The sequence below is a fragment of the Bradysia coprophila genome, unplaced genomic scaffold (genome assembly GCF_014529535.1).
Source record: "Bradysia coprophila strain Holo2 unplaced genomic scaffold, BU_Bcop_v1 contig_138, whole genome shotgun sequence".
Lineage (NCBI taxonomy): Eukaryota > Metazoa > Arthropoda > Insecta > Diptera > Sciaridae > Bradysia > Bradysia coprophila.
Window position 1 is genome coordinate 2,687,563 of NW_023503409.1, and position 17,241 is coordinate 2,704,803.

At 33.9% G+C, this 17,241-nt stretch overlaps 1 protein-coding gene across 1 annotated transcript in view; it reads left to right on the plus strand.

Moving 5' to 3' along the window:
- The window catches only part of LOC119073621, a 54,921-nt gene that overhangs the window by 20,119 nt on the left and 17,561 nt on the right, over window positions 1-17,241 (plus strand). The window contains exons 2-3 of the mRNA XM_037179205.1: window positions 6,237-6,383; window positions 16,925-16,995. Of these exons, the coding sequence (XP_037035100.1) occupies window positions 16,927-16,995 (69 nt within the window). The 5' untranslated portion in view covers window positions 6,237-6,383; window positions 16,925-16,926. The remainder of the gene's footprint in view (window positions 1-6,236; window positions 6,384-16,924; window positions 16,996-17,241) is intronic.

The following is a 17,241-nucleotide window of genomic DNA, read 5'->3' on the forward strand; positions in this document are numbered from 1 at the left end:
ATAGAGCTTCTCTATTCTTTCAATTCATTTACAATCTATCATCTACTCATCAGCCATCAAGATTCTAAGACACTAGTTCAATAAGTTCAACTTCCTACATTCACGTACCATTCTACTCAAGTTTTCTGATAAAAACATAGCTAACGCCGACCCGTACGAAACACCTATTCGTATCAAAAGCCTTTAATGTGAAACTCTTCATTTCTCTTACTTCATTTTCTTCTCTGCTGAAAAACTATTCTTCCTTTTAAATCACTTACATTATCCACTCTTTGCCTTGTTATCATATACAATTAAATTGCCGGAGGCAATATAGACAGCCCCGTACGAAGTCAAATTTCATAAATTCCTATTTAAACAGCTATATACCGCTATATTTACCTATATTTCACTGTAAATAAACATTTCACAGAGTAATATGCTATTATATAGCTCTATATGCCTGTATATAGCTCAATATAGCTGTATATAGGTATATATAGATGTCCATATATGGAATCCCTGAAACCCCTCACACTTAACACATTATTTCCATGTTAACAGAAACTCTCTAAGCATCATTTTTCCCACTTTATATCGTTTTACTAAAATCCAATATGGCCGCCGGCAGCCATTTTGTTAGGAGACCGGAAATAGTACCGACGCTTTACATTCGTTAATACCTTTCAAACAAAAAAAAATTCATGAAATTCGGTCAAAATTTACTCGAGATATTGTCAAAATACACCACGTTCACTGTACTTCCGAGTAGCCAGATAAGAACTCACTCCAAGAGACCTAGCTCACGCTCCGGAGAACATAATTTCATAAAAAAAATTTCCCTGATTGGTACGGTCAATACCTATCTAATAAAGCTAAAACAGACGAAATATGTTCAAATGTGGCCGACCTACAAGCAAAAACTGCTTGCCGCCCTGTGCCTGTTCCACACCAAGGGGTCTAACTCACGAGTCGGTCATCCGATTTCCATAAACTTTTTTTTTGTCGATCAGTATTGTAAATACCTTTTATTTGACGTATCACTTACAAGTTTAACGTTTAAATGTCCGGAGATATCTTCGAAAAACCGTAAAGCACTTATTGGGCCACAGCTCGGGAGGGGTCGATCCAAAATCACTCATCTTCGAACTTAGCCTGTCTTTTGACATTACCAAACGGGAAAAAAAAGAATTTTCAAAATCGGATACGTTTTACTCAAGTTATCGTGCAGACAGACAGACGGACAGACGGACATTTTTTTTCGCGGATTTGGCATCTCTAGACAACCACAATAGGTTTCCCCTTACTCAGGGAGTCCAATTCGACGTGTTACAAACGTATGCGTAAACCTATAAGACCCCAGTACTTCGTACGGGTCTAAAAAAACCTTTTTTAGGACGCACAACAACTGTAACCCTAAACATACAACACTCTAATGTGTGTGTAAAAGGAAACAGGATTTTAAGCAAGCAGCTTCGTGCTAATCCTTAAAGCAAATAACGGATACTTTGATAGATTAAAGTGACAACATTTTAACGTGATTCCACTGAATTGACATGCGGATTACAGGATATTTATCACTATGCATAAAAGTTTCATTACGCGTCCGCAAAGACCGCCTGTATTTTCGTTTTAAAGCAACTCATTATTCATTTGCGAATACCATTTTCCGTAGCCTCGCATCGCATAAAACAAAACCCCATTGCCAGAAGAATAGCACAGTGAAGAGTGAGTGAGAGAGAGAAAAAACATTTTGTTTTATTATTATGCGCATTGATTCTGGCAAAAATAAATAGGTCGTTCGTACACAAAATATTTAGATAAAGTGAATTGATAGAATGGCACCCCGTCTTTACGTCTATACCATTATCTTAAAGATTCTTACACTCTTACACTATGTGGGGTGAAATAGTTTCGGTTCTCCGTTTGTCTTACAAGTCGCGTACCAAAATTTAGAAAAAACATGTTTCGTCAAACTATTATAAAAAGTAAAGCTTATCGTTCAGGAGCGAAGAAATAATATTTCAATGCTTCAAAGAAAAATCGATTGGATCAAAATTGAAGTAATAGATGTTGTTACAAACATGAAATGAAACCTTACTTAAATGAAGTAACAGATTTAATTGTTGTAATTCGCTTGCCACAAATGAAGTTACAGTTTTAATTGTTTCAATACACTTGCGTAAAAGGTTTATAATGAAAATGTTTTCGTTGCCAAGAAAAACCCTATAAGATTTCGTTCGTCAGCAAAGCGTTCAACGTTGAATCAACTTGGAACAGATCAAGCTCATTTTATCATAAAAAGAAATTGTTCAACACTTTACTAGAAGAACTTCAATGGCAGCTTTCATTGTCTTATTATATAGTAGATTCAGACAATGATACATTCTTACAGACTTTTTTGTTTTTCGCTTTTATGGCTGTTGTGCAAAAGCTTTTATATTTTTCGTTATCGGTACCTAGTATTATGTTATTCATGTTCAGTGAACGAACCCAGAAAAATTTGATTCAATATAAAAATCACTGAAATAAATCAATCTCGTTGAATGTAATGGAAGATATAGACTAAAATAGAAAAAGTTTACCGGAACGGGTATATACATTATATTAGGGTAAATGAGGTTAATATTTAAGCTTTTCTTGCATAGTAGACGGGAATGAATAAATTTAAATTAATCAGAGCTACATAATATTCGCAAATCTAGATTGCAATGAAATATATGTTGTTGCTATCCGGTCCGGATAGTTAAAGACGAGGATGAAAGCAATAAAGTTTGATTTCTTTATTAGATTTGTGTCACTGTGAGAATCATAGCGATGACCGACTACGTTATCGTGGTTCTCCTACTATATACTCGTTAAAAAAAAACTGTATTGCTAAGTGTTGCTAAATGTACTTGTCAATCACAATTTTCATATAACCACATAAAAGCTGCTGTTAAAAAAGGGTTATGGAAAATGGACAAAATAATGGTTGATTTTTAGAAAATCAGAAGGGACAGATAATGGTACGTTTGAATTAATTACTGACAAAGGTGATATACACAAAAATCGTTTCTAATTAAAATTAAACCGACAAACATTGAAATACACAAACGACGTTTTTACCAATTACTGCGAACCCTTTGTTTATTTTGCTACACATAAAACTAGGTGTAAATTAAGGACACCCAAAATTTGACCTCAGTCGTGCTACATAAGGGAAGAAAATATCCCTATACAGTTAACCAAACCACTTGATTTATGTTTCCAAGTAATTAAAAACGTTTTCAAAGGTAGACAAGATAAAAATGAGAAACCTGTGAAAGTCTATTAATTAAATGAAAATCATATAAAAACTGCTGTAATAATGCTGGCCGTTTTCAACGTTTATATATACTTTATATAGAAAGACTATACCGAAAAATAATTAATTTACGAAACAATTCACAAACACAATAGAAAATTGGTTCTTTTACTCCGTTGTGGAGGGTTCGTGAGCGTGTGTGGTTCCAATTTCATTTAATTTGTACACCTGGTTTCTAGTTAAAAAAAAAATTTATGGTTTGAGTGGTACTCATAATTACGTATCAGTACAGTCCAAACGATTTAATGGAGTCGAAACTTACTAAAGTCTTTTCATCTTTGTTAATGACATAATCTCGGTCATTCATTAACCGACCGATTAAGGCCGGCAGTAGCAGATTTACTCTTTGATTCGAACTACATCTCATTCAATAAGACTGCAACCATTTTGGATGTATTCCAAAAAGAAAATCGAAATATACAAGGCGTCTGTCTACACAACGGGAAAATTATTTCTTCATTCAGACGAAAAATCAATTTTTTCACAATAAAACTGTGTATATGTGTAGTCAACAAGAATAATAATGACTTTAACTCGATTGTTGTTCTTGTTACAATTTTATTAGTTCACACTTTACGGGTGTAGTGAACTAATTGAACGAAACTACGAAACAGAAATTACTCAATTTCATTTAAACACTTTCATTATATAAAATGACCCGAAAGCGATCCCAAAAGCTAATAACATGAGCGAAGCAGCAAGATAGAGCAGCAAATATTTCTTAACATAAGTAAATAAAGTAAAGTAGATTTATTGATGCTACTAAAGGTAGACGTTTATGTTGTCCGTTTTCTTTATTGTGTCTAAATTATGGGGTAGTTGCTAACATTTATCAAGTCATTTTCCTTTGGTAAAGGCTTATATATCTCGTTTATTATGATGACATTCATTACAGTTTGTTAGCACAAAAAAGGAGCGAATATTTATTAGTAAAATTAATTTTTTTTGCTGCGTAATAAACCTTGGTATCAGTTTGGTTTGGAGAAAAATACTGTGAAATTTATGGCAGTTTACTTTTTAAATGGATTAAATTTTAGATGACGGTCAAAAATAGGGACTGGTGACATTGAAGGAACTCTATCTATGACATTGTTGTCTTTTCGTAATAATTTACGAAGTCAAGACTTCTGAAATGTCTATCGAAAAACCCATTAGCATCTGTTTTTTGCAGTAGTTTATCGATTTCAGTAAGGTTATTTTATTGCGTCTGGAATAATCCTTTATGTATTCCAGCAATGTGAATGTCGCCTTGCTCGTATGAATGAAATATGTATTAAAATTGCTTAATCACGTAAATACTGTACGAACGTGATTCCAAAAATTTTATTTTGACGATTGAAAAGGTTATAGTGTGAACCGAAGGAACGCACGGACGTAATTTACTAACAACAACTGAATCATTGAATCCGTAAATTAACAAGTCACATTTAACATCCATGGGACCCATGGTGAAAATATTTATTCTTATTTAAAGATTAATTTTCCAAGCCGCGTAAAGTTTCTTAGTCGTGAAGTAAATTGAACATTACATACTGTTGAGTTATTCGTCCGATGGCGGTACACGCATAGTACATCACATATTATTAATGGTGGATGGTACTTTTTGTGCGAAGTTTACCAATCCAAGGCGAAACCGATATGCCATTTCCATCATTTGTCCATTGACAAGTGAGTATTTTTCAAGAAACCATTTCGCCATCGTGAATAAACCTTACCCACGTGTTTACGTGAAAATCAATCAAATTTTTTAACTATCTCATGCAATACAGACATGTCCAACAACTTGAAAAGTCATTTCGTCTGGTTCTTTCTTTCTTTCTCTAGTAAAGAGAACGTAAATAAACGTTTGAATAAACGTGACCCATTCGACAACCAAGTTTCATGCAGAAAAGAGAACTTCTTAATTTGCGGTTTATATTAATGAGTTGAAATTCAACATTTACATTTCCTCAAAGCGGCCACCGAAATATATTTTTTTTGCAGTCAATGTGGTGGAATGCTGTTTGACCCCAGGCGTTTTTAATCTATTTTCCCATTCGTGGTTAATACACGTTTGCAATAGGAAGAGATTGGAATATTTTAATCACGGAACGAAACATAAAAGGGAATGAATTTTTTATTTTGGCTATTATTTTCATCTAATGTTCTATGAGTATATATATGCGAAGTGACTGAATGTTAATTCATGATTTTTTCCCTACAAAGTGAATTGCAAAGACTGTATCTCATTTGAACAAATAAATATTTTCTTTTGTGTATTTTTTTTTACCACCGTCACTCTTCAATCTCTATGCATTCTTAAATTCATATGGCCCTAAGAGGCACTCATGAGATCATAAAGACGTTGCCTTTTTCTGTTTTATAGAATGAGTGGCAAGAAGTACATTTTTACACTCACTGACGACATCTAAAGAAGAAGAAAAAATCCAATTCTTTGTCTCGTTCTTTTATTGTTTTTAATTTCTGTATTGTTTTCATTTTATGGCGTTTGAGTTTCATTTGAGTATAGTGCCATTACTTTAAAATTCTTTTTGTATCGGGTCAAGATCTTTCAGTACTTTAAAACACGAAGGAAGGGTAGAAACTATTGTCTTTCATTGAAATTAAACTTCGGCAACTTAAGATTCTGTCGCTTCTACCGATACTTTACGGTCCGATGAAGCTTTATCTTTAGATTTTTTTTAAGATTTTGCTCGATACACCCAATATAATATACGTATCGCACTATCAAGTGCTCTATTCGTTTGGCACTGTACCTACAATATTTACGTATTATAGTGAAATGCATATGCGGACATTTGTCACTGTCGTAAAAAGAAATGCTCATTGTGGAGCTAGAAATAGTATCCAGGTCCAAAATATATTGTTTATTTGAAAAGTGAATTAATTCGTTTCGTTGTTTCATTCACAGATATACAGTCCCTATGGGTGACTTCATGGTGCAGTTCCGAATTTCAACGTAGTAATAATCAAATACCATCATCCCCATGGCCTCAAAAGTATCAAATTTCTTCTGGTTCCCAGAGTAGCCATCGCTTAATAGCAACGCCAACGGAAGGTAAGTGGGTAAAATGAAACCTTTTCATATTCGAACTTTTTTTTTGTGTGCACCTGATGACGCAAAAGTTCTGCTACAGATTACTTGTCGGAGATAATATAAAATGTTGTTTGCATAATACTTTTTTTCTCTCTTGAATTACATTGAACACACAGCCCGATGTGATGAAATGATATGTGTAGCGTATTGTTGGTATAATATACTTTGATTTCCGTACGAGTGTCACATAATAACATTAGCTCTATATATTGAACGTGTGTGATTTATCATCTCACCTTGTTTTCGACTCCCGGAGGCAGTATATTGATTATGTTTAGTTAACAAGATAACTTGCATACATCCAATAGCGGTTATATAGATTTACCATCGGAATACATCCAATATGGAAAATGTTTGCAGCTAGTAAACGAGATATTTAAGTGTACTGTAGGGCTTTCATTGAAAATGGTTTTGACATTCCATTAGTTCAAGATTAAGTATGTTCAATACAAGGGGGGGTAATGTTGTTGCGGTTAGAACTGACGGGTGTTGCTTTGAAAGATAAATTAGACCCATTAAAAGTTGGATTTATTGACTTGACTGATAAAAATATCATACGTACCCGAAGTAAATCATACATGAGGCAAGTATTAAAGTGAAACCATACGAACACCATACGTATGACAAGTATGCCAAGTAGAAAAATTGTGATGATTATTCGAGGCATAAGATTCATTATTCGTTGGTCTTAAATTTTCTTGCATGTCGTGGTTTGAGCACTGAACCTTCGACTTCTTAATTGATTAGCTTACAAGTTCAATATTCACTTTTTTGTCCCACATACTGTGAAATCACTTAATGAACTTTTGTTGAAAATGTTACAACTATTCATTAACCAAGGCGAAAAATGGACGTGTTTCCTTTTGGCTAAATTTTAATTCACCTTGGTAGGGCTTGGTCCAGGCTTGGTCTTTATATGTCAAAACTGGGCCTAGAATTTTTCTACGAATTTTTGGGCGAATATCTGGTAAGTTTTAACAGTGTACAGGTCAAGAAATGATTTTTGCCCTTTTTTAAAAAGCTATCGTCAAATCTCGCAGAATCCACAACTTCGCTAATTTCCAATGGGCCCTTCCGTGTCAACTGTTCCCTGTTCCGTCGACATTGTTTACAAAAAACGATTATTTTTTACATTTGAAGAGTCACCACTGTCTAACCAGGATGTGTAGAAAAGTTCTAGGCCAGTTTTGGCATCGAGGGACTAACTAAGCCCGACCAAGGTGCATATAAATCTAGCCAAAAATAAATACGTCAATTTTTCGTCTTGGTGATTTAAAGAAGACTGACGCAGTTGATAAGACTAGGAAATTGTATAATTTTCAATCCATTTACCTACGTATTTTGTGGCTTTGTATAAGAACACTCATGCCATCTTTTAATCTCGGAATCAAATATTACCAACTTCAAAATTTTCCGACAGCATTTTTACTCTGATTGAACGAAAAGGAGAAACAAATGGAACTGTAGGCTCATTAATACCAAAAAAAAATTGTAATAACTCTCGTGCTATAAAATTAATGGTGTTATAAAAACATCTGCAATTAGCTGAGATAATAAATCAATTAGGATGAAATTTTGACGTTAGATCGAATAAAATGGTTTTCCGTCAAATATTATTTCGCAAATGTAATCTATGTGTTTCGATAAGAAAATTGATTGTGGCATAGTAGGAATTCTATTTGTAGACCAGAATAATGTATACATTCACTGGCACAGACAGTCATTTATTAATGGATTACAATTCAATCAACGGAATGAACATTTCATTTAGATTTTTCGGATATGGAAACAGATGGGCAGAGTTCAATGGAGTGCATTATTTGAACCCTATGAATCGCGTATACTATCTTCAGATGAATGAGATGTTTTATAATAACAATCCATTACGTAAGATTTAATTCAATTAAATGGATTATCCCTTCTTCTAAAAGCTTTAATTTAGCTTTAACGTGAAACTGAATGGCGTTTACTTCACAAATACAACAACTTTTTGTTTTACTACTACATTGAGCTCTCGTCTTCGTAACGAAGCCTCAAATGTATCCACAGAATTTTAACTTAAAATTTTCTCGAATTCTTTCTCTTTGTAAGCAAAATGGAATTCGACAACGAGAAGTTTTTCTTATTAAAAATTTAGGAACGGCAGACACATTGCGATTGTAATTATTAAATGTGTAGAAGGTACATGACCGAGGTCAGGAACTGAGGTAGCTACAGACAGCAAACTAGTCGGGAATTTTTCTTCCCAGTTGTATCTTGTATGATCTACTGTTTTATAAACGGCAAGTAAGTGTATCGCAGTAAAATCTCATTTTTCTTTTGATTTAAGTATCTCTAAGATGTATCAGACCTTGTGCTTCGTTACTTGAGAAATCTCTAAGTAAAAGATCACTAGGCCGAACTCGTCGTTTAACAAATGACTGCTTCTAAAAGGTTAACATAAAACTTAATAGTAACATTGTTTTATTGAAAAGATAGTTTGCTGTAATTTTTGTAGGAAGAAATCGATGCAGTTCACGGAAAACTCATATATGCACCCCAGACGAAGAAATCGGGAACAGCTTCACGATTATAGAAAATTAGTTGTGTGCTGCATATTGATCTGAGGATCATACAATGCCCGCCTAATGAATATTGTTGTTGTGTGCTGGATATTATTTTTCAGCGTGCAGGTCTTAGCTGTATGCCTGTTTTATAATATAAAATGACGCCATTTTTTTCAATTCAATAAACAACCTAATTTATCGTTTAATAGAAGAAATTGATTTTATTAACTTTATCAATTTTATTTGCGTTAGCAAAAAAAAAAACAAAAAAACTTTTTCAAATTTTTTTTTTTCAATTTTATTATTATTATTTGTTATTAGCCGTAGATTTATATTTAAATTCGTCATATTAAATTGCTAACAGAATTTTTTTTTTGCTTACGTTTTTTCCGGTCACCCACCCAAGTACGGACCGCGACCATCGATGCTTAACCTCAGTTTCTGACTGCCAACGACTTTACCACTGCTGCTATACTGCTTGCATATAGTGGCAGTCTTATTTCAAACCGTTGTTACTTTGCTTTATGCAGCACACAGGCATATTTATACCTGCATGCTGAATATTGACTAAATGAGTAAAGTCGTCCGTATTTAGAATGGGTTATGCAACAACATTTAATTGAATTTATTTTCTATGAAATGTAGTACTTTTCCCCACTAAGCAATGTCATCGGATATTATTATTTTAATTCTGAGCCTGGTTCTGAATTAGAGGTTTTTTCAATCGTTCTACAAAAAAACTGTTCACATTAATAGTGAGCATCTATTACGCGAATTAATAAATTAAGATTGGCTCACCTAGTTTGTGTATATTACATAGGTGGAAGCACGGGGTTTCAGGGGGTTTCGAACATTTAGTTTTTTCATGTTGCAGATATTGCAGTGTCAAATTCTGTCCAAGATGTGACATATTTGCAAGGTATTGGCCTTTTTCACAAAGTATAATCAGCGTAACCTTCGTAAAAAGAATCTTGAATCTGACAAGAGCACGTGTGCCAACGTGTAAAAAACAAATGTTCAAAACCACCTGCTGAACCCAAAGTATATAAACACTGAAGGTAATGCAGACCATCAGCGGATCAGACAAATTACGGATCCAAACTTTCAGGTGAATTCATTTCCGTATGTTGTCTAACTTAGACTTGTGCAACATGACGGCCCTAAATTCTTCCAATTCACCACTAAATACAACTTCACGCAAACGAATTTTATATGTGTGCAACATAACGCCGCTAAATCGTTCCAAATTCACCACTAGATGCAACTTGACGCAAACGAATTCAATACGTGTGCAACATGATGTATCTAAAATTCACCTGCAAGTTTGGATCCGTGTGTAACTGTGGATTTGCATTACCTTCAGTGTTTATATACTTTGGCTGAACCGTGGCGATCCTCTTGTCAAACGGACAGTACATAAACAAATTCCATCATTTATTGCTGAATACCACCAACTATTTCTGTTAACATTTCAAAAGCCTTTAACACCGAAAATGGATTTAAAAGTTCGTTCGTCAAAACTTCTATTGAAATACATAAATGTAAAACTATCATTGCATATTAATTCGGTAAAAATAGAAATAACTTTAAATGAAGGAATAAAATTAGATTTGATAATCATCTTTATGCGTATGTTCTTGAGATCTTCCTTTTATTTCATTAAAACAATAAATTTATTGTTGCATAGTCCATTCTAAATACAGACGACTTTATTCATTTAGTCAATATTCAGCATGCAGGTATAGTTCGATAGTATCATTTAGTCAATATTCGGCATGCAGGTAAAGTTAAGTAATACATCCCACAACTAATTTGAAGATATAATTCAGCACACAGCAAATATATACCTGGGAACCTCACAATATTCCTACGAGCTGAATAATATTGTTGCCGGACCTATATTTTGAAAATATTCATATTACATGTTTATTGTAATACAACACACGGGAACATTATTCAGTCTGCAGCAAATATATGCAGCACACAACAAATGTCGAATTTGCCGAATTTTCCGTGTTGCACGCTTTACGAAGTGTTAGAAACTGAACGGTAAAAGGCAATTTAAATAAATTGTTTGAAAAAGCGTGACGTAGATATGAAGATTTTAATACTAAGTTCGTTATACAGAGATAGAGAGTTTGTTCGTTATAGAACGAAACCACTATATTATGAATGGCTTTCCTCTACGTAATCAAAAGAAGAACACATTGTTTGACCGAAACAAGTAAACATAAAAATTGAGTAGTAGTAAACCACCGCAGTAAAGGCGATGACCGACCATATACTTTTAAGCACGTTTTTACAATTTTTTGTAAGATTTATTTTGAGTGTATAATGAAGATTAAGTTTCATTCAAGATCATAATGAGGCAGATGTTTATATTGACTATAATGGGACGGGTGTAAATGTACTGGGGAAAATTATACAGTACAGTACATGAGTATAAAGTATGTTTCCATGTAACTTTATATATATGTACGGCGTACATTGTACGCGGCGTTTATATTAACACGATTTAGGTTTTCTTCTCATGTCATAATAAAACAAAAAAAAAATTACCATAACAGAAACTTTCGAGGGGACTTCCCGCTTGTTATCTTTTGTGAAGAATGAAAACAAGTGTGTGTGTGTAGCTTCTGAGAATTTTATCTATTTGCCGAAAAAATACGTTTTCTAAAAGCAACACAATTTTTGCATGGAACACATTGAATGTGTAAAACTTTCAAACGTTTTAAAATCCCTTTGGAAAATAACATAAACTTTTGGCGCCTTTATATACATACTTGGATAGCTTTGATATCCGATGGGGGCGCTTCATTTCAATATTATGTTTCGAGAGTGGATATAAAAGTAAAAATGTCTTTGAATCAAAACTCTTTTGAGTGAGATGTTTTTAAGGATAAACTCTTTTGTTTTCCAGCTTGAATAAACAAATAAACATTACACAAAAGCCCTAAAATCACCGACCGAACTTCTTTTACATTCGTAAATTGTCGCTCGTTCAGTTTACCTAACAAGCGAAAATGGTTGCAGAGAATCGTGACGCGATAAAAATTTTAAAAGTCATTTTTAATTTTGTATATAAGAAATTCGACAGAATTTTGTGGTTGCGCTTAATTGCGAAAGTTTTTTTTGTTTATTAAGTGGGAAAATTTTCATATTGAACGTTCTTTTTTATGGATTTTCTTTGAAATTGTCGCCAGAAATATAAATTCGTGGAACTTTTACTGCTTAATGATGCCGACACTGATTGAGGCATATAAAAGAAATGAGTTATGGTTGGGCTATAAACCGTTTTTTGTCGTCGATAAAAATACCAAGTTTTGTTATTCGATATTTTAATTTTCATATTAATTCTGTATTAATCAAGTAAAGTGATCGTCTAGCCACTGAACGCAACTCACAGTTAAGCACTTGCTATTTAAAAAAACCTAGGCATGTAGTCAACGCAAAATTGTATAAAAATTATAATTTGACTTAAAGTTCACGTTCTTTAAGATACCCTTCGTAAAGCACTAAATTCATTTGGAAATTGGAGAAAATATCTTTCTTTTACCTTTTAAAAACGATACACCTATTACCATAAATCATTAAATCTGTCACTTCTATTGTTTAAGTGTTGTCGAGTTGTTGACTTTAAATCTTCTACTTCATTCATTGTAACCAACGCGTTGTTTTAACATATGATTTATTATGAGAAGTACTCAAAATGTTAATTCAAAAAAGAGAATTGACAGCAAAAAAAGAGGAAATTCGAAATCTTCACCAGCAGTTCCTGCAGTCCTGAGAGGTATTTTCCCTTTACAAAATTATTAAGGGAAAAACATCTTCCTTCAACTGCGATCAAATTATTATCTTTTCCTTTCCGGATTTTCAGCAATCAATTCCTCTGCATTGGGCAGTCAGTTCTTAGTTTTTCTGTGATCAGTTTGAATTAGTTTTACTATTTTCATTAATATGAGGTTATCGCTTATTTTTGCTGTAGATTATTAACCGTTTCAAAACGGCATGACAGTTACATTATTTTAGTGTGAGTCAGGCATCTTTCCTCAATTACATTTATCAATGAGATTCTGCGGATCGTTATGTTTAAGGCAATCCATGACTCATGGTCCATCAGTGACTAAAGATTCTTCAAGAATTTCTGCAACATAAACCTTTTTGGAAATACCGTTCTCACTTAACTAAGCCACGATGAATTTGGTTTCCGTTCGGCTGGTCAGGCCATTTTTTTCCAGTAACAACTTAGTGGCTTCATAAAAGTGTAAAAACCAACCGTATACCCTAAAATGCAAATCTGAAACACTTCCGTATTCGTTATGATCTAATTAATCAACACATCGCCTTTTACACTTCTACATAGCGCCATAGCTTTAACTATTATTTTCACTCTCCTCTGGTTGCAATAAAAACCAGCTCAAATCGTTCAAAATACCCTGATTAGGGTTAATCGCCTTAATTTGTTACTTATAAAATGTAATAAATAACCACCACTCATCCGGATGTAGACCAAATTTGAAACGAAATTTCATATATATTTTTTGCAAAGCTTTTCATCCGTAGAATTTAGTGATTACCGTCATGGTCACATTCACTCAAACATGATGAATTATTAAAGACGACTAGAGGTGTGCACCGCCGATTTTACGCCGGCGCGCCGCCGATTTTTTGCTAAATTTTCGGCGCGCCGCCGCCGAAAAATAATAGCTCACGCCGCCGCCGCCGCCGATTGTATTTTCGTCGCGCCGAAATTTTATACGTTTAGTGCTTTCAGAAATTTTAATGGGCGACAATTTATAAGTCAGGTTTCTATATGCTGCTATGTTTCTATATGCGTAGAAAGGAGTTTTTTGTTAAAAATTTTTTGTTGAAACTTTGGGTTTTTCTTCTTACTTGCACTGTACGACGGTGATTTTGTTTCTGATGCTACGATAGGGTTATCTTCGAAGTAGCTTTCTATAACGTATCCTATTTCTATCAGTAGATGGCAAGTGTTTTATGCATATTTTTAAATACTTCTTCTTCTTCTTTTTCAGCCTGTTTCTATCCACTGCTGGATGTAGGCCTCTCCAACTTCTTTCCATTTCGTACGATCCATTGCCATTTGCTGCCAGTTTGTACCTGCAATATTCTTAATTCCGTTTGTCCATCTCTCTGGTGGTCTACCTATAGCTCGTCTTTTATATGGTCGCCATATAAATACTAGTCCAAAGAAAAAGTTGGCTGCTGTCTTGGGAAGGGTATCGATGGATACTACTGAGGATGGTCAGATCACGCTGGCCCGAGACCGCCATCGATACCCGAGGTCGAAACAGCATTTGTCTTTTCTGTATCCTCACTTAACGTGAACTCTTGGGTACGTTACTCTATTTTCTGTGCATATAAGAGGAAGAAGAAGTGGCAAACTTAAGACCTTATGTGGAATTTGGGTGGAAAATGGCGCAAATCACGTGTTTTAGGAATTTATAAAGTGGAAAATCTTTCCGGTTTCAAGTTTTTTCGTCAAAAAGACGAGACACGGGTATCTTTATTTTCAATTTTTAGCTGCTTTATTTAAAAAATTTGGGAAAAAAAATCATTTTGGCGTAGTCTATGCACTTATTACTTATAAATGTAAGTTTATCTAAATCTCTTATTTGCGAAAACCTTCTACTACGATCTCCCTCCTTCATCGAAGATGGACTAAAAGCAACGGGAACGGTTATTGCATAAATCGAAAGATAATAGTAGTGAGTTTGCGTAAATGACATAAATTATAAGTTGGAAATAAGAAGCCTGCAGAACATCTGGTATGAAGATGTGACTTAAAATTTCCAAATTATAATTTGACTTATAGCTTACATGTCATTTACGCAAACTCATTAATCATTCTTGGATTCATTAAATTAGATGTTTTCAAAATAATAGGTGATTGTACATTGTACACAATATAAAAGGTGAGATACGCCTCAGTTGATTCCCCTTGTATAAGTGGTTGATACTTCAGATTGCAAGATAGTAAGATTTCAGTGTTCGGAAAAATGATTGCGCACGCTTTTTCAAATGTTTTTGCATTATTTTCGAAAGTTTAGATTTTTTGTAAATTTATCGGCGCGCCGATCGGCGCACCGCCGCCGACTATAAATTCTTCCGGCGCGCCGCCGCCGATCTCTTACCAGTCGGCGCACCGCCGCCGACTATTTTAAGATCGGCGCACACCTCTAAAGACGACATTGGAAATACGCGCTCATTTACCCTCGGAACTGTATGTTAGTACTGTGTATATATATACGAAATGCATAACATACGACGAGGCATACGGTATGTGCTCTGCATGCAGAAAATCGGTAACATTCGATGTTTATATATAATAGAAGATTGGACAGTGGCGTCGTTCGTCTTGGTAAAAATTGACGACGTAAGAAAGTACTTGGAAAATTGTGTAACAACAGACATATATACGTGGACATGCTGGGCTTGCAATCGATGACGAGAAAAAGAGTAGGATAAATTTAGGTCTGAGTCGTTCATATTTCGGTGTATTGATGATAAAGAACTCTACGCCAATGCATATATCATTGAAAAAAATCTCCACAAAAAAGATTATTTTAAGTAAGTCGTGCGTGAAATACATATTCGAAGGAAAATATACTTGTAACTATAAAGCATTAAAAAATCTATCCGTCCATACCATTCCTCTGGCAAAAACAACGATGTCGAAAATTCCCATATATATCGGAATACTTTAGTTTAATCCTCGTTGAGCACACGAATACAAACATATAACACATATAAAGAAAGCCATATATATACGAAGTAAAATGCGTTATTGTACATCTTAAAGGGAAAAAAAATATTTCTTAGTACAAGGAAAGTTCCATACGTGACAAAATTACAAATCGCAAGCTTTCCAATTTAATAACTTGAATCCGTGAATGCTACTCTCAAAAAAGTTATTCATTTACATTTGGTTAGATGGGTTTCTGGATTGGATCTAGGCTTACGTATAAATTGTATGTAGTGCCTTACGTGTGCATTTTTGTTTTTATTTATCCAGGAAAAGCACAATATAATGAACCATAATGCTAAATCGTTTTCGTATGCATGCTATCTAGATAAGATCCCTGGATAAGATTACATTATTAGAAAATGTTCGATACGTACACTGTATATTGTAAATCGTTCATGTATGTACGTAAGTGGCGGAGAGCTTCCAGATGGAATTTGTTTGACTTAAGTGCTATTAAATATTCATTTATTTCGTTCACATTTATCTATCACCCCTTGGGTTTATAATGAACCAGGCTAATAAATTTCAGGATTTTATTTTATGAAACTCGGATAATGTAATTGCATGTTTGATTCAGTGGATGGATAAAAATGGATGAAGTGCGTATTACATTCATTTCTCAGCTAAGCCGCACGAAATTAGAAATCGAATCGGAATGTTGCTAAATGTAGGCTAAATAGGGGTTCACCTGTGAAATTAATCATTTCAACGATGTTACAAACAAATTGTTTGTTACAGTCGTATGCCTTAGTCTTCTGAAACCGATCTTTTTAGCATGAGCCGACAGAACTTTTGGAACGTTCAATTTTATTTTTTCTGATAGTTTCGATGTAAAAATAAGACATGAATGAATATTTCTATTGATGTGATAAATCCGTTACAGAATATCAGTACTCGGATTGGTTCATTGATCTGGTTCACAAAAATGTGAGTCATAAAAGCAATTTTAACAAAAAACAATGAAAATTATATGAACGGAGCTTGCTCACTTTAATGTTTTATAGGAAAAATTGGAATTCCTTATCAATCAATGTTCTTTCTAAACTTTTTAAAGTAAACTTTTTGCATTCATATGGTTGCAAACTTTATCTTCGTTTGTATCATCATTCGCTCCGAAATTATTGTCGTTACCAATTTAACAAGACTTTTATTCAAATATATTCATTTTCGTTTATCTTTTTTTTCAGAAATGGATGACATGTTTCTTCAATGTAATAAAAATGCCATTTACGTATTGAACACGAGCTACAGATATGGGGTAAGCAAACCATTTCATGTGTGTACATTGAACATTCTATATATCTGCCTGCACATATATATGCGAGTCTATGCGAATAAAGTTCTGTCGTTGAATGTTTTAGTTCATTTCTCTAAACTTCAATATATGTTACATTTTCGAGCTGAAAGCAAAAATTCTTCTGTTTTCTTTCGGATCCAAGTTTTCTTCAACATGACCAACATTGCTGCAGTGGCAAATATGTTGACATTCCATTGTTAAAGAAAA